The sequence below is a fragment of the Urocitellus parryii genome, chromosome 12 (genome assembly GCF_045843805.1).
Source record: "Urocitellus parryii isolate mUroPar1 chromosome 12, mUroPar1.hap1, whole genome shotgun sequence".
Lineage (NCBI taxonomy): Eukaryota > Metazoa > Chordata > Mammalia > Rodentia > Sciuridae > Urocitellus > Urocitellus parryii.
This window is the reverse complement of record NC_135542.1, coordinates 51,056,073-51,079,943: the sequence shown is the minus strand read 5'-3', so window position 1 is coordinate 51,079,943 and position 23,871 is coordinate 51,056,073. Positions and strand designations below refer to the sequence as shown.

At 44.1% G+C, this 23,871-nt stretch overlaps 1 protein-coding gene across 1 annotated transcript; it reads left to right on the top strand.

Moving 5' to 3' along the window:
* The first annotated feature begins 12,201 nt into the window (after positions 1-12,201).
* Positions 12,202-22,128, top strand: Adgrf3 (adhesion G protein-coupled receptor F3). Its single transcript, XM_026383279.2, has 14 exons — positions 12,202-12,302; positions 13,789-13,849; positions 14,233-14,373; positions 14,748-14,924; positions 15,480-15,737; positions 16,621-16,830; positions 17,282-17,425; positions 17,584-17,780; positions 18,158-18,337; positions 19,156-20,535; positions 20,998-21,039; positions 21,132-21,194; positions 21,710-21,761; positions 22,037-22,128. Exons 1-14 carry the CDS (start codon positions 12,219-12,221, stop codon positions 22,126-22,128), a joined length of 3,081 nt encoding a protein of 1,026 aa, XP_026239064.1. The 5' UTR covers positions 12,202-12,218.
* The last annotated feature ends 1,743 nt before the right edge of the window (positions 22,129-23,871 follow it).

Genomic DNA, 23,871 nt, shown 5'->3' with positions numbered 1-23,871 from the left:
TACTTCTGAACTACATTTCCAGTTCTTTTTATTTTTTTATTTTTGAGACAGGGTCTCACTAAGTTGCTGAGGGTCTTGCTAAGTTGTCAAGGCTGACCTTGAACTTGTTGTAATACTCCTGCTTCAGCCTTCTGAATTCCCAGGATTACATTTATGCAAGCCATTGTACCCAGCACTTTTTTTTTCCCCAGCACTGGGGATTGAACTCAGGGCCTGGCACATGCAAGGCGGGTGCACTACCACTGAGCTACATCCCTGGCCTTTGGGATTGTGTGTATGTGTATTGTCTCACTATGTTGCCCAAACTGGCTTTGAACTTCTGGTCTCAAGCAATTCTCCTGCATCAGCCTCTCAAGAAGCTTGGCCTACAGGTGAGCACTACCAAACCCTGCTTTCTTTTAACATAGTTTGTTGGTTTCCCATCCTGCTATCCAGCATGCAGATGCCCCATTATGATCTAGTTCCACTTCCCTCTTCATCTCCATTTCTGGCAGCATCAGCATCTCAGCCATCCCCCAAACTGCAGTACTGTAATGCTCTGACAACACTGCATTCTGTATCATTCCTCTGTGGTTCCCAGGGTCTAGAATGTCTGATATCTGCTGATTCATTGCAGCCTCATGCCCCAGAATGGGCAATTGCAGAGAAAGAACCTAGGAGAAGGCCCCCAAATCTTCCTTAAGAAGAGGAAAAGAGGCCTCTAGCATTCAGAAAGAGTGGAGGAAAGTCCCCATTGTTTTTCTTGCTTCTCTGTTCTTTTACATGCAATCCCATGGCAACAGAGGCAGTGGGGATCCATCGTAGGAGCCTAAAACTGAGGGAAGGAAAACCTCTCTGATCAAAAAAATGTGGTTCCAAGAAGGTGAAGCAAACCTCCACTGCTTTTCTTCTCTCTGTCTTCCCACTGTGAGGACCCAAATGTGAGCACAGTCACAGGAAATACATGACAGAGCAAGTAAATTAAACCCTACATTTTTTACCAGAGGACAAAAAAGGAGAGTCCAAGAAAACCAGAAAGCACCAGAATTACCAGTGCGGAGGAGTTCAAGAAAACAGCCCCATAAAGTCTTAGGGATTCCTGGGATTACCTCTCAGTTGTTGGTGCAATTTGAGAACTGCCAAGACAAGTCCCTTACTGGTCACTGGGTGGAACATGTCTATACTAGAGCTCATCAGCATTGAAAATGCTTTGAAAAGAGAAAAAAACAACTTCAAAGAGATTGGGAAGAATTTGTGAGTTGAACCAAACCAGGTTGATTGACTGCTAAAACAAAAATATCAACATTTTTCATAGGGTTTAAACAAGATCTAGGGCTGGAGCTGTAGCTCAGTGGCAGAATGCTTGCCTAACACATATGAGGCACTGGGCTTGATCCTCAGCACCATATAAAATAAATAAAATAAAGGCATGTTGTTCATCTACAACTACAAAAAGAATTAAAAACAAACAAACAAACAAACAAAAAAAACCCAAGATCCAGAGTTTCACGACATAGAATTCAAAATGTCCAGGATACAAATGTCCAGGATTCAAACCAGATACGGTGGTGCACACATGTAATCTCAGTGACTTTGGAGGTTGAGGCAGGAGGATCACAAATTCAAGGCCAGGCCAGTAACTTAATGAGGACACAAACAATTTTATGAGATCCTGTCTCAAAAGAAAAAATAAAAATGACTAGGGATGTAGCTCAGTGCTGCGAGAGTTCAATTCCCAGTACCAAAAAAAAAAAAAAAAAAATCTAAGTTACAACCCTAAATACAACTGAGCCACTGTGATCTATGAGAAAAATACTAAAAAGTCCTAATATTATTTGTTTCATTAGAATTCCCAAAGGAGAATAATGGTAGAATGGTCAAAGTTTGATGAAAGACATAAATCTACAGATGCAGAAAGATCAGTGAATTAAAAAAAACAAGCTGAGTCCAAACCTACAGACAAGATAACTACTAAAACCAAAGACAGAGACAAACCCTTGCCAGTAGGCACAGAAAATTATATATTATTTATAGAGGAATATGAGTCAAATGGCTATGATTTTGCATCACAAACCAGGAGAGCCAAAAGGAAGTGGAACTACACTTTTTAAAATACTGAAAAGAGCATATAATTAAACTCCTTTACTTTGTTATAGAAAGGTAAAGTGGTTGTCTTGAATCACAAGGCTCATTAATTCAGTATTTTAAAACAATGACCACTTCTCTACCATTAAGGAATACTTGGGGGGCTGGGGATGTGGCTCAAGCAGTAGCGCGCTCGCCTGGCAGGCGTGCGGCCCGGGTTCGATCCTCAGCACCACATACCAACAAAGATGTTGTGTCCGCCGAGAACTAAAAAATAAATATTAAAAATTCTCTCTCTCTCTCTCCTCTCTCACTCTCTCTTAAAAAAAAAAAAAGGAATACTTGGCTTTTTTTTTTTTTTTTTTTGTACAAGGGATTGAACCCAGAGGTGCTATCACATCCCCAGCACTTTTTGTTTTTTTTTTTAATTTTTGAAACAGGGTTTCACTAATTTACTGAGGCTGGCTTTGAACTTGAAATCCTCCTGCTTCAGTCTCCCAAGCTACTGGTATTACACGCATGTGCCACCCCACCTGGCCTGGCTATATTTTATTTTGAGACAGGGTCTCACTAAGTGGCTGAGGCTAGCCTCAAACTTTTGATTCTCCTGTCTCAGTTTCCTGAGTTGTTGAGATTATAGGCATGTGCTATGTTCCCTGTGTCTCCTTGGCTTTTCTTAGTGCATGTTAAAATATATTTCTTTAGTTTCAAGTAACAGAAGCATATTCTAACTAGCTAAGTGAAAAGGGAAGTAATTAAAAGAAGTTGGAATCTGCTATGGTTTGAACATATCTCCCAAATTTCATGTCTTGGAAACTTAATCCTGAAAGCAATAGTGTTGAGAGATTGGACCTATAAGAAGTAGTTAAGTCCTGAGGACTCTTCTCTCATTAATAGATTAGTGTTATGCAGAAGTGAGTGAGTTACTACAGGAGTGGATTCCTTTAAAAGAATGATAGTGCCTCCCTTTTCCCTCTCTGGGTGCTCTCATCATGTGATGCCTTCTGCTATGTTGTGACACAGCAAGAAGATTCCCACAAGATGTGATCCTCTCCATTCTGGACTTCTCAGCCTTCATAAAAATCAAATAAATTTCTTTCATTATAGCTTACCAGCCTATGGTATTCTGTTACAGCAGCATGAAGGGACTCAGACAGGGTGTCTGATGGAACTCAAGATCAAGAGTTCATATGAGATCAGGGATAATTAAAGAATTCTTCTCCTGTTTGTCTTTTTCTGTCTATAGCTCTGCTTTAATTTCATGAGCTCAGACCATTTTCCCCATGTGCCAGAAAAACCATAGCTGCCAGGTTTTACATGTTACAGGGCCAACCTCAGGTTCTTGCTAGGGCCTAGTTCCAAAATTACCCCAGAAGAGAAAAATAGTCCCAATTTGATGTTAGATGTGGACCTGTGGACTGCAGTGTATCAAGGGTCTTTAACCACATATAAGGTGACCACCTTCATGGTAAACCTATGGTGATGAGTGAAGGACAGTTTCTAAGAAATGAGTCCAAAAATAAGAGGAATATGAGCAGAAACAATAGAGTATAAGTATCTACTACTTTTCTTTAGGGCTTTTAACAAGCTGTTTGAAATATTTTCTTGGTTTATTGACTTTATAAAATTGATCTATTCTAGCCATAGTGGCTCAGGCCTTGTAATATCAGTGACTCATGCCTTGTAGTATCAGTAACTCAGGAGGCTGAGGCAGAAAGATCACAAGTTGGAGGTCAGCCTCAGCAAATTCATGAGACCCTGTCTCAAAATAAAAAATCCCTAGTACTACCCAGTGCAGTGGCACATGCCTATAATCCCAGTGGCTTCAGAGACTGAGGTGAGAGGATCGCAAGTTCAAAGCCAGTCTCGGCATCTTAGCAAGTCCCTAAGCAACTTAGTAAGAATTAGTGAGACCCTGTCTCAAATTAAAAAAAAAAAAAAAAAAGAGAGAGAGAAGAAGAAGAAGAAGAAGAAGCTGGAGATGTGGCTCAGTGGTTAAGTGCCCCTGAGTTCGATCCTTGGTTAAAAAAAAAAAAAAAATCTCTGATACTGAAAAAAATTACCTATTTATATACTTTTTCATTTATTAATTTTTTTTTTGTTTTCTCTCTCATTCTGATATTGAAATAAATTTTGTTATGGGCTGGGTTGTGGCTCAGTTGTAGAGCCCTTGCCTAGAACAGGTGAGGCCCTGGGTTTGATCCTCAGCACCACATAAAATATAAATAAGTAAATAATAAAATAAGGGTTAAATTCTTAATATTTTTTTTTTGTTATAATCAGTACTGCATGGTATTGGTGAGAAATGCTTATTCTCTTCTCATGTTTTCACAGAAGAGAGGAAACTACCAGTCTCCAGACTGACTGTTCCCTGTCCCTCTTCCCCAAGGGAAAAGTGACTTACCAGGTGGTAAAACTTGGAGAATGAGGCCTGGGCCCTCCCTCTTTTGGAGTGGCTGGTCCTGCAAGTCCTGCCCTTCCCTTACCCTTCTTGCCACTGACAAGATAAGTAAATTCGTTTCAGGGGTGTGTCGGGAGCTGCCACAGGGGAACCCAGCGCCCCTTAGCCTTGAGCGATGAGAGCGTGGAGATGTGGAGCCAGCCATGGGCTCTGTATGTGGGAACTATGAGCACTGAGTGCAGCGGGGACTGAACTCACGGTGCCCCTCTGTTTGGGTGGGCACCCGATGGGTCTTTTCCCTCACTCTGCCTATGATCCCCATACTGCACAGTGATGGGCGTGGCCTTCCTAGATGTCAGTCAACCTGCCCACAGCAAGACATCAGGAACCTAGATCCAACCCCCTGAAACCTGCCGACCATTGCCTCATTTGAATGGCTTCACCCCAATAAAAGGGTTCAGCATGTGCTCCTTGCTCTCTTTCTTGCCCGCCTTGCCCCCCTTGTGGGAGCTGTGGCTGAGGTCACTGAACCCAAAGAAAAGGTACTTTCTGTGTCTGTATCTTTATTTATTCCACAAATTCACTTGGAGTGACCCTGACAGTGATGTACTGTGAAATGCATCTGGCTCAGATCCAAACCATCTTCTCCCCCTCAGTTTTTCCAGTGATGAAACATTTTGATCTCCAGCTGCTTGATGCTGTGTCTACTTTCCCATTAGTGACCCCTTCCCCAACCTGTTCACTCAAAAATGTGTGTTTCTTTCACAGAGTAATATTACCATCTTAATAGCCTTCTGTGATTTGTATAATACATCTCATATTTTGCATACTCAAATCAGTCATTTTTTCCTATTTTTTCCCATTTTTTCGATGCAGCAATCTTGAGGAGTGAGTCCTGACCCTTAGTTCAGTGAGGATTTAGAGGTTTGGGGGAATACTCTATGCATCACAGCATCACACAGCAAATCATTTCACACAGCAGGAAAATCAAACAACTCTTAACATTGATTAGCACATTTGTTGGTGGAAACAAGTCGGGTAAGGGTGATTGGTTAGTTCAGAAGGTAGATACATTTGAACTGATTGGTTTAGGCCTCTGGGGTTGCAAGAGTGTATATGCTAAACTGCAGGGTTTCCTAATCATGTTATCAATCACCGAAACTACTGGGAGGGTCACCTGGCATTTCAGGTATTTTCCCTGTCTCACTCTGATTGGTGGTTGCTAGGGGTTTGCTATGGTTCTTTAGGGTCAGGCATTAGGCCCCCAAACATTCTTTGGTCTTTCCAGGAACTAGCATAACTGAGTCAGGGACACCTGTAGCTGCAGATCTTTCCCGCTATTTATATACAAACAACTCATCAGGGTGGCTATGTGCCTAGGGGCAATCTGTGGGTTTTTCCAAGGACAAGGGTCATTCCCCCCCCCCCCACTTTGGACAGGCCCTGCTCTGAGGTAGAAGCTGGTTTTCAAAAATGGAGTCATATCAGTTTCTCAGCTCAGATCCAAACTATCTTCTCCCCCTCGGTTTTTCCAGTAATGAAACATTTTGATCTCCAGCTGCTTGATGCTGTGTCTGCTTTCCCATTAGTGACCCCTTCCCAAACCTGTTCACTCAAAAATGTGTGTTTCTTTCACAGAGTAATATTACCATCTTAATAGCCTTCTGTGATTTGTATAATACATCTCATATTTTGCATACTCAAATCAGTCATTTTTTCCTATATGGTTTCAGGATTTCAATTCATTCTTATGAAGGCCGTCTGTTCCTCCAAAATTATGAAACGATTTGTAGACATGAGTTTAAATAGATGAAAGAATGGCACCTAGTTATATTTAAGTTTATAAGATTATAAACCTGAATTATATGCTGAAATCAAGCAGGCCCTCAATTAAAGGATTTGATCCCAATAGACTTCCAGGAGCTGAATCTGATGTAATCACACAAGAGTCTTTATTGCAAGTTCGAACCTGGACTCACAATCGTTTTTCGATGCAGCAATCTTGAGGAGTGAGTCCTGACCCTTAGTTCAGTGAGGATTTAGAGGTTTTGGGGGATACTCTATGCATCACAGCATCACACAGCAAATCATTTCACACAGCAGGAAAATCAAACAACAACTCTTAACATTGATTAGCACATGGCGACTAGTGATATTTAAATCGGAATTATATGTTGAAATCAAGTGGGCCCTCAGTTAAAGGATTTGAAATTATTTTACCTTTGGAAGAAACAATTCTGCTCTGCTCTAGAGTTCTGGTCTTACCTGGTTTATTCACATAGACAGTCTGCATAAAATTTCTGAGAAGTCCCCACATCTTGCAGGTATCAAAGAAAACATCAGAAACTTCAGGAATTTCCTCAGCCTCTCTAAGTTGTGTCTATGAGCAGTTACTTGATACAGTACTAGGACAGAGTTTTGTATATCACCCCAGACAGCAAATATGGGATCTCATTCTAGGATTCAGAGTGAGAGGCTTAAATTAGGAGATTTAAAATTCTCACTGCTTAGGGCTAGGGATGTGGCTCAAGCGGTAGCGCGCTCGCCTGGTATGCGTGCGGCCCGGGTTCGATCCTCAGCACCACATACCAACAAAGATGTTGTGTCCGCCGAGAACTAAAAAGAAAATAAATATTAAAAAAAAAATTCTCACTGCTCTATCTCTCTTTTTAAAATATCTTTTTAGTTGTAGATGGACAAAATACCTTTATTTATTTATTTATTTTTGTGTGGTGCAGAGGATCAAACCCAGTGCCTCACATGTGCTAGGCAAACACTGTACCACTAAGTTACAACCCCAGCCCTCTCATTGCTCTTTCTGAATCACTTTATGCCACTTCTCACAAACTTTGATGTCAGAAATACCTTTTTTTCAATGGAGACATGAACATACACTAGCTTTTTGTTAAAATAGCTCTTATTGTGGGGCTGGGGTTGTGGCACTTGCCTAGCACGTGTGAGGCTCTGGGTTCTATCCTCAGCACCATATAAAAATAAATAAATAAAATAAAGATATTGTGTCCAACCACAACTAAAAAGTAAATAAATATTTTTTTTAAATAGCTCTTATTGTGATATACTTCACAAGTTTTTAACTTCATGGCATCAAACAGTTATGAATGAATACTTTGTGTATAGCTTTCTGCCCCAGCCAAGGATTAGCTGTTTAACTATTAATGAGCTTGAGCTGCAGCAAAGCTTTCAGCAGGACCAACTGCCATGCATGTCCCTTGCTCTCCTTACCCTTCCCATGACATGTGCTGTCACTGGCCAAGGTTTGGTAGCAACCAGCAGAAACCTTGTATTCCACAACAGCTTTCATGACTCTGCCCAAATGTTATTTAGGCAAATACACAAAGATCTGATGTCTGGCTTATATGAGTGACAAATATTAGCAACCCCTGACAAACACTTTAAGTACTAGAAGTCTGCTTACTAACAGCCTTCACAGTACATGTGTAGATGTATCCAGTTGTACCAGTAGTTAGAGAAGCTGCCAGCAGGTAAAAAAATATTAGTTTTTAAATATCATTATGTGTGTCGAGAGATAAAGGCCAATAGGCTTACAGTTGGCCTTGAACTTGGGAGCAGTAGGTGGCAGCAATAAATGTCTATTGGTCTGAACCCCACCCAAGGCTTAAGACCTGATTCATCCTGTGAATACTTCCTGACAGACTGAGATACTGGGACAAACCTGGAGGACTCTGAACTTGATTGGGCCATAAAAAGAAGATGACACTGTAAAATCTAATGTTTTTATTAAGATTTTTCCATTATAGAATACAATATTGAAAAGTCCAGAAAAGTAGGAAAACATTACCAAATCCTACCATTTAGTTACAATCACTGTTAAGGCATTGGTGTAAGTATTTCATTTATGTATTGTTTCATTAATAAAAATATTAGGGCCTCAATTACATGATGCTAGGCTCTGGGTGATACTGAGATGAACCCAATAAATACTTTGTATAGCCATAGCATTTCCTTCCAGCCTTTTTTTTAGGAATTTTTTTATACATTTAAAAATGGTCCGAACTTCTTTAAAATTACAGGAACAACCTAAAAATTATTGCGATAGAAACTTTGCTTTCTCATGGGGCTGGAGTGGTGGCTCAGAGGTAGAATGCTTTCCTGGCACATATGAGGCCCTGGGTTCAATTCTCAGCACAACATACAAATAAATAAATTAAATAAAGGTCCATCAATGACTAAAAAATATTAAAAAAAAAAAAAAGAAAAAGAAACTTTGCTTTCTCATTTCTACCAGTAGTTTTAGGACTGGGGATATAGCTCGGTGGCAGAATGCTTGTTTAGCATTGGTAAAGCCCTGGGTTCAATTCCCAGCACCACAAAAAAGGAAATAATTTTATGCACACTAGACACTTCAACTTTAACTGAAGCAGAAGTAAGTTACTCTCCTCCACTTCTGGTCAAGGACTGATCTGGTCAAGGTTAAGATGAGATGAGTAGGATATCAATTAGGAAAAATTGTTTCTTGCGGGTGGAATTCTTAGGGTCTTTCTTGCTTCAGTTCCATCAACTTACTAGAGTTCTCCTAGAGTCCACTTGTCCCATTAGTGTCAACTCTTCCAGATGACCAGGCCTCTCTCCACCAAGTTGGATATTGCCTCTCCTAAATGGGGGTTGGGATGGCTCAGTCCCCACTTGGCATAAAGCAGCCGTTCTTCTGGGTCTCAACTCTACCTCTCTCTTCCTGAGAGGTTCCTGAGAGACCCTGATGAGGATTTTCCAAGGCCACTTTGCAAGCTAATAGACTTCATTTGGTGACTGTAGCAGATGCTCTTGATGTCCAAGTCCCCTTGGCCTATCTGAGACAAGTTGTAGCTGCAACAGGCCATGCCCTTGGTGCTGATGACATTCCTCCTCCAATGCCTGTGTCTTCTCTCTCACTCTGTCTCTAGTTTGCAAGATTAACTCTTCACCATTTCCATGTTTTCTGAAATCAACTGTTGACAAGAGTCTTTGTTCCTCTGGGTGCGTTTGCTCTTTATGCCTACTTTCCCTTCAGCAGTAAATCCTAGCAAGGGGGATTGGCGGTGGTTGGTGGTGGACATGGAAATACACAGGGCTAAATTTCTACCATAGGTACTTCGAACTTAGTGTATGTTTAAATCAACTCCTTTTTTTTCTATGATTAAAAAACATTTTTATGGCTGGGCATTGTGGGGCACACTTGTAATCCCAGAAGCTCCTTGGGAAGATGAGGCAGGATGATGGTGAGTTCAAAGCCAGCCCCAGCAATTTAGCGAGACTGTAACAACTCAGTGAGACCCTGTCTCTAAATAAAATATTTTAAAAAGGGCTGGGGATGTGGCTCAATGGTTAAGCACCTCTGGGTTCAATCCCTGGTAACAAAAACAAACAACCAAAAAAACATGTTTATGGTTAGAAGAAATACATATCAAACAGTACGCAGACACATCTAGACACTTAACCTTCTTCCCCCAAAGCAATGGGTTTTGACAAGTTTCTGATGTTTTTCCAGAAATAGTCTATGTATTTACAAGGCAGAGCATCTAATTTAGAGTCCCATTTTTACATAAATACAAGCATAATATACAAAATATATTTTCAACTTCATTACATATGTTGGAAGGGAGCTGCTTCCTTTTTCCCCATAACTTTAATATTGTTATTTTGTTTGGAAATCCCAAGATTTGCATAAACTCTACCCTTTATTTTTATTTATTTATTTTTTGCAGTTCTGAGGATAAAACCAAGGGCACACTATCACTGGGATATATCCCCAATCCTATTTATTTTTTGAGACAGAGTCTTGATTAGTTTTCCAGGTTGGCATCAAATTTGCAATCATCCTGCCTTTGATTTCTGAGTTTCTTGGATTACAGGCTGAACCATGGCAACTGGCAAAACTCTCTCTCTCTCTCTCTCTTTTTTAATATTTATTTTTAGTTTTAGATGGACATAATATCTTTATCTTATATTTATGTGGTGCTGAGGATTGAACCCAGGGCCTTATGCATGCTAGGTGAGCACTCTGCGCTGAGTCACAACCCCAGCCCCTAAAGTCTTTCTTTTTTTTTTTTTTTTTTTTTTTTTTTAAATTTTTTTTTTTTTAAAGATTTTATTTATTTATTTATTTAGTTCTCAGCAGACACAACATCTTTGTTTGTATGTGGTGCTGAGGATCGAACCCGGGCCGCACGCATGCAAGGCGAGCGCGCTACCGCTTGAGCCACATCCCCAGCCCAAGTCTTTCTTTTTAATGGGCATTTTGATTGTTTAACTCATTTGCTATCACATGAATATCCTTTTACATACATTTTTGAACACATGTATAACACATGTATAACTGTATTTTCAATGATAAATACAATTGATATAGTAAATAATATCTTTTTATTTTTATTTTTAAAAATATTTTTAGTTGTAGATGGACACAATATGTTTATTTTATTTATTTATTTGTATGTGGTGCTAAGGATTGAACCCAGGGCTTCACCCCAGACCATCTTTTTATTTTTATTTGCATTTCTTTTGAATGAAGTTGGAGGTCTTTTATGTATTGATCAAACTATTTGTATTTCTTTTTCAATAAACACCTGTTTCTATCTTTTGTTTATGTTATGTCTTATGTTAAAAAATTATTCCTTTCATGCTAAATTTAAAATATTTTAGGCAAGTCAAATTTATTTTCTTTTTGTCTCCTAAGTTTTGGGGTTTGTGTTTTGTGGTACAGAGAATTGAACCCAGAGGCTCTCTACCATTGAGCTAATACCCAGCCCTTTTCATTTTGAAAGGAAAAATGTATTTCATTTTTATTTTTTACATAAAATAAAAATGTATTGGTGCATTATAATCATGCATATTAGTGGAATTTAATTGTTACATATTCATAAATGCACACTCTATTATTTATTCATTTATCTATTTGCAGTACTGGGGATTAAACACACTTTATACCACTGAGCTACATCCCCAGCCCTTTTTATTTTTTACTTTGAGACAGGGTCTCCCTAAAGTTGCCCAGGATGGTCTTGAACTTATGAATCTTCTGCTTCAGCCTCCCAAATTTCTGAGATTACAGGCCTGTACCATTGTGCCAAAAAGTCACACATGGTGGCACAGGCCTATAATCCCAGCAGTTTGAAAGGCTGAGGCAGGAAGAGGAGGACCACAAATTTAAGGTCCACCTGGGCAACTTAGTGAGACCCTATCTCAAAAGTAAAAATAAAAAGGGCCAGAGATGTAGCTCAGTAGTAAAGCATCTCTGGGTTCAATGGAGTGCAGTACTGAAAGGAGAAAAAAAAAAATCCAGAAAACAAAGAAATAAGACTCTAAACTATCTGGATGGTATCTTAGGATAACAATCAGCAGTAATTATTTTTGTTGTGTTTTGATTTGATTTCTTTTCTAACCTTGTCTCTTTGATCAATGATCCAGCTTCCTGGAGGGGTTCCAGAACAATCTAGATTTCCCAGATCCTTGGGAACATGACTAAATCTGGCTTACAGACCCATCACTGATTATGACCTAGGACTCCAGGTCTTGTGCTCCCTAGGGGAATCATGGGCAGACCACTCTCAGAGGGGCACATGGTCTCCCAGTGGCCTCAGTGCCCATTTAAGCAGGCATGGGCTGTGGCACTTCCTCTGTAAATTCAGCCCTGGTTCCCTTCCTCTCTTCCCTCCCATCCCATCTGTGCACTGCCTGTGAGGAAATTTGCATCATGCAGCAGCGGGAGGGCTCTTAGGGACTGCTCCACTGAGCCATGGCCTGTCCAGCTGCCCCCTGGCTGCTCCTGGTTATGCCTCTTGCCCTGCTGGGGTCACTGGTTGCCCCAGCATTCCAGCCTGTAAGTACAACTGGGGTGGGGACCCTGGGAAGGTCTGCAGAGGTCACAAAAGAGGCCTGAGTTGTGAGAGACAGCAAGGCAAGGGCTGAAAGGACAGGTGAAGGAAAGGGTTTGTTCTGGGATCTAGAAGTGTTTGTCCTAGTGTCCAAAGTATGGGGATAACTGTTGTTTCTTTACATGAGCCCTGTGAGCTCCGACACCTGCCGCAATTGACTTTTCCAGTCATGCTGGCTATTTGAAAATGAAAAGGAAAGAGAAACTTTCCAGACTTGGGATCTGGATGGAGCAAATCCAAGGAAGCTCAGCAGAGCCTTTTCAATCTATTTTCTCCCAGCAAGATATTGATATTTATTATTATTATTATTTGTTACCAGGGATTGAACCCAGGGGTGCTTAACCACTGAGCCACAACCTCAGCCCTTTTTTGTATTTTATTTAGAGACAGGGTCTCAGTTGTACAAGGCCTCGCTGAGTTGCCGAGGTTGGCTTTGAACTTGTGAGCCCCTTGCCTCAGCTTCCTGAATGGCTGGGATTACAGGCATGCACCACTACCCCAGCAAGATATTGACATATCCATATCTATCTCTCTAAAACTGTATCTCCAAACCTAAATCCATATCTGTATCTTTCACTATATAAATCTATGTCTTGATCAATTCTAAATCTAACTATAGCTTATCTATATCCATATCTGTGTATCCCCCTGGTTTTAGGTAAGTATTCATATGCACATGCAATTTTTTTTTTAAAGAGAGAGAGAGAATTTTTTAATATTTATTTTTTAGTTTTCGGTGGACACATCTTTATTTTATTTTTATGTGGTGCTGAGGATCGAACCCAGCACCCCGCACATGCCAGGCGAGTCACATCCCCAGCCCCAGCACATGCAATTTTAAGAGAGGAAGGAATTGATGAATTAATTTGTGAGAAACTGAGGTTAAGGGAGGAGCTGCTTCTTCCTCATCCTTGGGTCAAATCCTGTGGAAAGAATAAATTCTCTAAATCCCTGGGCCCCTGCCAGCTCGCCCAGTCTTCCTGCTGCAGCTCTAGTCCCAGACATTTTAATTAGCCTAGGGGCCCAGGTCGGTTCAGGAAGGAGCTAAGCAAAGCATGTTGACTCCCGGGCGTGCCTGGTTCCTGGCTTCAGGTGGGACGACAGGCTCTGGTGGGGTCCCTGGGGCTGGATCCCTGCATTCCTTACTGGAAGACTGCTTTCCCCTCCCGATGGGTACATTTGATTCCCACCAAAAAGAAGAGCTTTGGGGCTGGGGGGCTGGGGTTGTGGCTCAGTGGCAGAGCACTAGCCTAGCATGTGTGCGGCACCACACAAAATATATAAATAAAATAAAGGTATTGTGTCCATCTACAAAGAAGAAGAAGACAGGGAGGAGCTTTGGAGAGGACAGGCTAGCCAGACCCCCTCCTGAGGTGGCCCCAGGAGGAACCTGGGCTCAGACTTTTCTCAGAGGTCTCCCCTCTGTTCCAGGAACAGGGTCAGGCTGGAGGGGAATCTGGGCAGCAACTGGACCAAGAAATTGGAGCAGGGGGTGAGTAGAGGGACAACAAGAAGAGGAATGGAAAGAGAAAATGGGAGCAGGGAGGGAGGTAGAAAGAAAAGACCAGGGAGGGGACACAGGAAGGGGCAGGGGAGAGAGGATGGGCTCTGGGTGAGTCAGTCAGGCCTGAGCTCCTTAGAAACTCATGCATCTTTGGGAGCTTTGTCTATGCAGTAGGGTTGCTGGGAGAATGGACATGAAACTATGTATCTGAATGGACTGTGGCTAGGGCAGGGGTCATTGCCATCCTACAGGCCAAGCGGGTGGGAGGAATCAGCTCCATGTTCCTGGAAATGGCCAGATGGATATGGGAGGCAAAATGGGGCTTGGGGCCTTGCTGCCTCTGCTCTCCAACTGTTCCTCGTCTCCTGTAGAATCGGTCCTGGTCTCAGCCTATGTGCATCTGGAATTTTCAGACAAGACCTGGCCACCAATGTTCTCCAGGAACCTGACTCTCCTCCCTGCCTCAGCTTCCTCTTCCCTGAAAACTCTCATTGGCCTCAGCCTCACGACAGGTGGCAGCTGCTGGAAGGCAGCTCCGAATGAATGGAACTGGACTTCCCAGGCCTCCCCTCCCACCAACAGCAGGCCTGAGATGCTTGAGCCCCTCCCTGTTTCCTGGGTGCTGCCTGACCTTTCTCCCTAGCCTAGCTCCTTCTTTACCGCCTCACCAGACAGACCCATTCCTCCTGTTCACAATCCTGTCTTCTAACTTGGGCGGAGGGCCTAAGGGGCAGACAGGGTAGGCCAAGACTTCACCAACCTCACCCTGATGCCCCGATGCCCTGATGCCTTTGTCCAGCACAGCCTCTGAGGCGTCAGGCGGATTCTGGGGCTGCTGCCTGGCTTTCTCACTGCCCACCTCTTACTCCCCTTCTCTTTGTTACAGAGTGTAATGTCGACCACACAGGGTACAGCCACTGTTCTTGCCTCTCTGGGTACCAGTGGAATGCCAGTGTCTGCTCCCATCACCTTCTCTGCCACCCCCAGCACCAAAGCCACCAGCCTTGTGGCTGTCTTGTCTTCAGCCATCCTGTCTCCGGCTACTGCCAGTTGCTGCCACCTGGTAAGGAGGGTTGGGAACTTAGAAACTAATAGCCATAAATAAAAATATGCTTTCTGTATATTTTTCTTCTCTGAACCTATATTTCTTTATTATAAAGATTAATGGAATTTACTGTGACATTTCCATATATGCATGTATCATGAATCAGTCAAGTCCATCTACCTGTCTTCCACCTTCACCCTCCCCTTTCTCTGTCCCTAGCAATCCCTGTTCTACTTTCTGAACCTATATTTTCTGCCAGCTTGCTCAGGTCCAGCTGCTTGTCTGAGTTGGCAAAAAAAAAAAAAAAAAAAAAGATAGCCACCATGAATATGAGGCCAACGAACGGGGCCCCAGAGTCATATGGACAAGGGAAGAAAGGGCTAGAGGGACCCTACGTTTTAGCCTAGCAGGCCAAGAAATGACTCTAGCAGCTTCAGGAGGGTCTTTAATTGCAGCAGCCACACTCAGATGTCTATCCAGGGACAAGAGAAATGATAGGCAGGGAGGGATTGTGGAGGAATGGGCTTAGAAGATGGACCAGGAATGATCCTGCAATTGCAAAAGGATCATGAGTCACCCTCCAGGGCTCTCCTGTCTCCTGTCTCCCTGCAGTGCCTGGGAACCTGAGGCTGAACTCCCATGTGCAGATGCCTGGTGACACACTGAACCTGACTCTCCGCATAAGCCAGGAGGCCACTAACCTGACATGGTTCTTGAGGCGCCCAGGGAAGCCCACACCCATCCTCCTGCAGAAAGGAACACAGGTGTCCCTGACCTCCAGCCAGGGCCAGGTTGTCCTCAGCATCAGCCACATGTCCCGGTATTGGGCAGGTAGCCCTCATCTCTCTTTTTCTTTCCCTTTTCTTCTTCCTCCTCATTTTTTCTTTTCTTCCTTTCACCTAACTCTCCTACTCTTGAGTACCTTCTTTTTTTTTCACCTCTTCCTTATCCTTTTTGTCTTTTCATTCATTTATTTAGGGAAAATAAATGCTAAGGGACCCATTAGAACATGGAAAATTCTAAAAAATGGGCAGTTCTTTCCATGTGATCTTAGGATTTCTGGGAGCCTTTCAGGGGTTTATCAAGTCACAATGGTTGTCCTAGTGTAGGAAGATGTCGGTGCCTCTTTTTCACTCCCTCAGGAGTGGCATCTCCCAGGGGTGCAGGGATATCACAGAGCTCACATGCAGAAGCAGCTGGCTTCCCTTTAGCAAGACATTAATGTGATTTAGAAAAATATGAAATATTGTCACTCTTCTAATTATGTTTGTTTTGGAAAATATAGTTATTTTTCATAAAAAACACTTTTATTAGCAAAAGAAATTTATAATAGAGAGAATGCTGAAAATATGGTTTCCTTCAGCTGAGAACACACCAGTGATTGTTCAGATGCTAAATGGCAGGGGGTGGCACAAGAAGGACATGTACAATGGAAAAAGAGGCTCTCCTTAGAGTTAATGGCCACTGGTAAGAAAAGAGTGTCAGGAGACTCTTCTACAAATCTCTTCTTCCTCCTACAAATCCTTCTTTGGGAGCAGGGAGTGCCTTCCAAAAGAGTCATCCTAGGACCTTTCTGGCTAGGGCTAAGCTCTGAGAGGTGAGCAAAGGAGGGGAGCAATCAAGTGGGCCTGGACTGTGGCTTGGGGTAGCAAAAGAAATTCTGGGGCATAGGAGGGCCCAAGGGAACCCCAAGATGCAGCAGATGTGTCTGCAGGTGAGTACATAAGCTGCTTCGAGGCCCAGGGATTCAGGTGGGAACTGCGCCAGGTGGTGAAGGTGCCTTTGCAGCAGAAAGAAGTGGCTCGAATTCCAGAGAAGCTGTCCATCTCCTGTGCCACCTCCTCTGGCTTCCAGCTGAGCTGCTGCATCCCCAGGACACACCTGGCCTACACTGCTGCCTGGAGCCCTGAGGAGGGCAGTCAAGGTAGGGGAAGGGGATGGCTATTGGGATCAGGGGTGACAGCAGGCAGCTTCTCTCCTCCAGGCTGCAGCTCAGGCTGAGAGTTGGGGATCTAAATCCAACAATGTTTTCACCCCATCCCAGTTGCGTTGATATAACACAACCACATGTATAGATAACTTTTTGCAAAATGCTTCATCCACACCATCTCTTTTAATTCTTGAAATAGACCTATTATACCAATGAGAAAACTGTGAAATTAGCCCTGGAGCTAGTTAGAGATCCCCAGAGTACCCTTCAGCAAAACCTGAGTTCTGCCCTCAGTAGTTCAATGCCCACATGCCATTCCACTCTCCCTCCCTATTTCACCTACTTCTGAAATTACTAAGAAGACTAAAAGAGTGTGTCTGGGCCTGCTGGGTTCTGGCCTGTTGCAGCCAGCAATGGCTCCCTTCTCTCATCTCCTCAGCCTCAGCCTCCTTACTCACCACCTCAGGCTCTCAGTGTCTTGTGCTGGCTATTCAGCGCTGCCCAGCTGCTGACACCACCTACACTTGTGTCCTGCAGAGCCAGGACCTGGATCCTCTCAGGTTTCCTGTCCCTGTCACCATCATCCAGGGTAAGCAAAATTTCTCTTCAGCTACTTCCTCTTCCTCTTCCTTGACATTTCTCAGCCCTGGCCAGCTGGGCCAGGCTTCAAAGCCTGCCCAAGTTTCTGTCCAAGAAAAAAAATTCAGGCTTGACTGATTGCCAAGGCCTCTGATCATCATTCTTTAGATGGAGATACTACCTGCCCCGAGAACTTCTCTGTTGTTGCCTGGAATGTAACCAAGGCTGGCCACGTGGCAGAGGCCCCATGTCCCATGAATAAGATGGGTGTCGTGAAGAGGCCCTGCAGGCCTGATGGCATCTGGGGGCCCGTTCAGACTGACTGCACAGACTTGGGGATCCTGGCCTTGTGTATTAAAGCCAAGGTAAAGCTGCTATGCACATGTCTCCAACCACGACTCACCCCTCCCTCAGGACCTGGCTTTAGGATCCTTTTCCTGAGGTCACCCACAGGTTATTCAGCTTCTCTCACCTGGAGACCTAGCAGAGCCAGGAAGTAGGTAGGGGGGCTCAAGGGGCCATCTCTCTGCCCAGGGGTGGGATAATGTTCTTGAACCACGGTCCCATCAATTGTCTGTCCCCTAATATCCGAATCATTGCTCACTTACTGCCCCATCAGCCTCCTACTCCCCTGGGATGGGGTGTGGAGATGGAGGGACAAGGAGCTGGGCAGGAGGAGGAGGTGGCCCCTGCCCTGTGAGGATTATCCCGCCACCCCCTTCCCACTGTCTGTCTGTCTCAGTTGCTGCAGGCAGGCCAGGGCAGGCCTGCTGAGGAGGTGCCACAGATCCTGGCACAGCTGCAAAGGCGGGTGGGGGTGGCAAGCTCACCCTCTGACTTAGTAGCATTGCTGAGCACCGTGAAATCACTGTCTGAGGTGGTGGCAGAGGACAGAATGCATCTTGATCGCAGTGCCCTGGAGGTGAGATCTCTGAGCCACAGTGGCAGGGTGGTGACTTTTCACCATAGGCAGAGACTAGAGTCCAACAGACACCTGGAGTCCAGGTGTCCACTCCCCTTCCTTTCCTTTGGGACATCATCTCCAAGGTCATGGAGTGTGAAGAAGGCCTGATGCTGGGAACATGTGGGAGGCTTGAAGGCAGGGAGGGGTGTGGAGACAGGAGTACGGAGGCGTACACACACACACAGACCCATGAATCTCTCACACAGAAGCACCCACACAATGCCTACTTGGAGACACTCAAACACACTTGGCTTTGCTGGCCCCACCTACATCAGCTCTCAGTAGGGGCATCAGCTGACAGTCCATAAGCTGCAACCAAAATAATAACGAGGGCAATGACATCACACATCCTTCAAGTCTGGAAGCACTAGCGTATGTGGGTGCACAGACATGCATGTGGCCCTTGACTTCAAAACATTGTGCCTTCTGCCACTGGCCGCCACCCCTAGCTTTGCAGCATTAGAAGAGTCAAGGAATTATAAAGGGGCCCTCTTAGGATCTGGGTAGCCCCAAGCGATGGAGAAGAAAGGAGAGGTGTCAGAGGGCTGGGAGTGGGTCAGGAGAACACATGCTTGAAAATGCCCAGGTAGTTGGCTGAACACCACATCCCACACAAGGCTTCTTTCACAGGCCTGCATTCTCGTCCCCTTCTGTCTCCAGCCTAGGTCTTGTCCTGGACTAGGAAGGGTAGGGGTGGGGTCCATATGTTCCAGTGCCACTGCCTCAGCAGTATGGGCTCTAGGAGATCAGGTTCACCTCTCTGTTGGATGCCACAGGATCTCCTGACCACCACAGACAACATCCTAGACATGAATATCAGCTCTCTGTGGACCCAGGCCCAGGTCCAGAAGCCCACGGAGGGTTCACACTTCTTGCTGGCTGTGGAGACTCTAGTTCGCAGCCTGTCCCCAGAGGATCAGCCCTTCTCCTTCAACTCATCCAATGTGCTGCTGCAGAGTCAGTTCTTCGAACCCACACTTCCTCAGTACCGAATCTCCTTCCCCACTCAGCCCCCGGTGTGGGCAGAGATTCCCAGTCACTCACTGGCTCCTCTGGTTCATAATGGAACCAACATCAGTATTACTAGTCTGGTACTACAGAAACTGGATCACCTTCTACCCTCAAACTATGCACAAGGGCTGGGGGACTCCTTCTATGCCACTGATGGTCTGGTGCTCGTCATCTCCATCACGGCAGGTGGCCAGGCTTTCACCCAGGCAGAGGTCATAATGGACTTTGGGGACACCAATGACTTTCTGCACTGTGTTTTCTGGGACCACAAACTCTTTGGGGGTGAAGGGGGCTGGTCAGGTGAAGGGTGCCGGGCAGATGCCGCCATTGCTAGCCCTGCTACTTGGTGCATTTGCCAGCACCTCACTGCCTTCTCCATCCTCATGTCCCGACAAACTGTTCCAGAAAATCCTGTCCTGGATCTGCTGAGTCAGGTGGGCTTGGGGAGTTCTATACTGGCACTGCTTGTGTGCTTGGGCGTGTACCGACTGGTGTGGAGAGTTGTGGTGCGGAACAAAGTTGCCTTCTTCCGCCATGCTGCCCTGCTCAACATGGTCATCTGCCTGCTGGCTGCGGACACCATCTTCCTGGGAGCCTCATTTCTTCCGCCTGGTTACCTCAGCCCACTCTGCCTGGCTACTACCTTCCTGACTCATTTTTTCTACCTGGCCACCTTTTTTTGGATGCTGGCACAGGCCCTGGTATTGGCCCACCAGCTACTTTTTGTCTTCCACCAGCTGTCCAAGCACCGAGTTCTCTCCCTGATGGTGATCCTTGGCTACCTGTGCCCTCTGGTGTTTGCAAGTGTCACCCTAGGTTTTTACCTGCCTCAAGGGCAATACCTGAGGGAGGGGAAATGCTGGTTAGATGGAAAGGGAGGGGCATTCTACACCTTCGTGGGGCCAGTACTGGCCATCGTGGGTGTCAATGGGCTGGTACTAGCCACAGCTGTGCTGAAGTTGTTGAGACCTTCGCTGTCAGAGGGGCCCCCAGTAGAGAAGCGACAAGCTCTTCTGGGGGTGATCAAAGCCCTGCTCATTCTCACACCCATCTTTGGCCTCACTTGGGGGTTGGGCTTGGCCACTCTGCTAGAGGAAGTCTCCACAGTCCCTCATTACATCTTCACTACGCTCAACGGTTTCCAGGTAGGTGGTTGAGGGTAGTTGCATTTTATTGCCCTTTTAGATGGTTTAAGTTACGGCCAATTGCTTCCCATAGAAGTAGCATGGTAAAGCAGAAGAAACAGGTTTTGGAATTTAAGAAGGCTATGTATAGAACACAGTTCCTCCACTGTGTAGCTGGACAACTTTGGACCAGTAATATAACCTCTCTGAGTGATGGCTTTCTTATCTGTAAAATATCTGATTTTGCTAGAGAAGTCAGGCAATTGTTAGCACTCAATCTTTTCATATATCCTTTATAACCATAAGAAAAGCGGCTGAAATGGATCCCATGAACTAAGCAGTGCTAAGGTGCAGGAAAACCAAGATGGGAATCTTCAGGATGTGGATTAGACAAGGGGACAGAGGCTGAAGGAAGATAGGAGTGAACTGACTTGGGTGGATTCCCTCTTCTTGACTAGCTTATCCCCGCATCCCTCCTCACAGGGTGTCTTCATCTTATTGTTTGGTTGTCTCACAGATAAGAAGGTGAGTGTGCCCAGCTAACGCCCCTCATGACTGGCTGTGAAGAGAAAGCTAGTACTTGGCTGGCATAATAGGGGTATTTACCTCTCCTGTAGGTACAAGAGGCTTTACGCAAACGCTTTTGCAGTAACCAACCTCCAAATTCCACTATCTCCCTGGTGAGTTGCTCAATTCAAAGCCATAGCCTTCCCAAAGGAGATGGGCACAGCTGGCAGCAGGGAGAAGATTGGAGATGGCTATTGGAACGAGCAAGTTTCAAGACAGGCACTCTGGCACATGCCTGTAATCCCAGTGGCATGTGGGACGCTGAGGCATGAGGATTCCAAATTCGAGACTAGCTTCAGCAACTTAGTGAGGCCCTCACTGACTAGGTGAGACCCTTCTCAAAATAAAAAAAATAAAAATCGAATGAGCAGGTTTTAGGTTCCAGTTCTCCAGTCACGGAGGGAGCAGGCCAGTCAAGCAGTCAGAATCAGATTCCCAGTTTCCTGAGTATGACATGGATCCATGATGGAAAAGACAGAATCAGTACACGCGGGACCAAGGGAGCAGTCAGTAAAGTTCCTGGGATCACACTGCAGCCCAGCCAGGAGGAGAATGTCAAAATGGAGACTTCAGAGCAGGGACTATCATAATGACTGCCCTGCAACTGGGCTTTTCCATCTCTTCCTAGGCCACAAATGAAACCTGCATCTTGGAACAAAGCAAAAGAAGTGAAATGCCAGGTAAGAATGAGTTTCATTCAGAGCAGTAAGAGCAGCGTGGAATGAGGACGGGTTTAGCAAAGGGCCTCCTGGCAAAGTTCTGGACAGCAGGCTCCTCTTCCTAGACCTACCCCAGCCTGAAGGGTGGAAAGCAGGCTCCTCCCCGCAGGGTGGCCATTCATAGATGGGCCTCAGAGAGAAGGCACAGCATCAACCAACCCCGACGCAGTTCTCTCTGAAAGTTCCTTTTCACACTGTCAAATTTTAAATTATCCTGAAACACACTTGTCTTAAAGGAAACGCCATTGTGGGCTTGATGTCCAGAGGGGAAAGCAGGCTGCAGAGATTGGGCAAGGTGTCCTGTCACCAGGCTCCAACTTTAGGATGAGCTCTTTGACAGGACAGATGATCTAGGGTGACTGCATGTAGACCCAGGTTCCTGTGAGAAAGTTCATGGTATTTGCCTGAATCCACCAAATGGGCCTTGACCCACAACTCTGAACCCCTCCCCTTTAAGCTCAGACCTTGGGAAAAGCAGGTTTGATTTCCCTTAGTCACACTCATTTCTCTTATAGCTCACCTTCTCACCCCAAGGCATCCAAGCAAAAATAGCATAAAAAACTAGCTAAAACCACCTAGTGACCTAATAAAAAAGCTTGCAAAAATAATCAAGATGTCAAAATTCAAAATAATTGCAAGTAAAACTGTCTCCACCAGCTTTTAACTAACCAACAGGACATGTTACAGATATAATGGGTAAAAATGGATTTAACTTGCACTGATTTATTTTTTGATTATTTCTTTGATAGTCATGAAGAAAGAATGACTGATTGACAGGAACTGCTGATCTTCCAAACACTAGAGAAAAAGCACAGAATTTTGTTTGTTTTTTTAAGGTCTAGGAAAAGGTGAAGTTAAATGGCCCCTTTCTTTAATCTTTAAAAAACATCAATGTAAAATATAAATTTCAGGGACATATGCATGTAACAAGTAAGCTCTGATAGAAGCATATTTGAAAGATTTCATTTTTAAGAGGAGGGAAAAGCACCACCGACTGACAAGACTTAAGGAGAAAAGATTACAAATACTGACATTCAAGCTAAGACTAGATGTAGAGAACCAGATATAAGAGAAGCTCTCAGGACCCCAAGACATCTGACTGAATTAACTTATTAAATTCATAAGAAGATAACAGGCTTCTGGAAAAAAATCTAAATTAGATACATGGAAAAAATTCTGATAAATCACTAGTCTGCTCTAATTTTACAATGTATGAATATGGATATTTTTCAAAAATGTGGTAGGAATATTTCCTGTTAAAATAAAAAGATATACTATCCATGTCATTAAAAATATTTTTCTTATAAATACTCTATCTTAATGATTTGTGTGCATATTTTAATTATGAATAAACTGGCCCAACTATTTCTATAAATAGGTATAATCATGCTTTTGAATAGATGATACTAACTTACTAGGGCCCTTATGATGTTGCAAGCCTCTTACTTGCTCCCTTTGGGAGGCTGGAGCTACCGAGACAGGCAAGGCCCTGCCTTACAATACAGACATGGCTGCAAGGCTTACAAGTATAAGCCACCATGCCTGGCTCCTCATTCTTAAAATTATAAAAGTATTTTTGGTTACAAATTCAAATACATTTGTTCCCTTTATTTATTTTTTAGTACTAGGGATTGAACCCAGGGGTGCTTTACCACTGAGTTACATTTCCACCCCTTTTTTATTTTTTGTTTTGAGATAGGGTCTCACTAAATTGCTTAGGACCTCTCTAAATTGCTGAAGTTGGCCTCGAACTTGCAATCTCCTGCCTCAGCCTCCCAAGTCATGGGGATTACAGGTATGCACTACTGTGCCCAGCCACTTTTTCCCTTTAGAAGCAGCAGAGACCCCTTTCCTGAGTGTGCTTCTTTAGAAAGATGTGTTCTCATTTTTCCTTCCCGAAGTGATTGCACATACTCTGCTGGTAAAAATTTATGTTCAGAACTGGTAAATGAAATGACACTAAAAAACATAACAAAACAAAACAAAAAACAAAAAAGACCATAAAAGAAGGGTCTAGAGACAAATTTAAGAAAACAAAACATTTAGCAGCAATTCAATTTCTACGATGGCT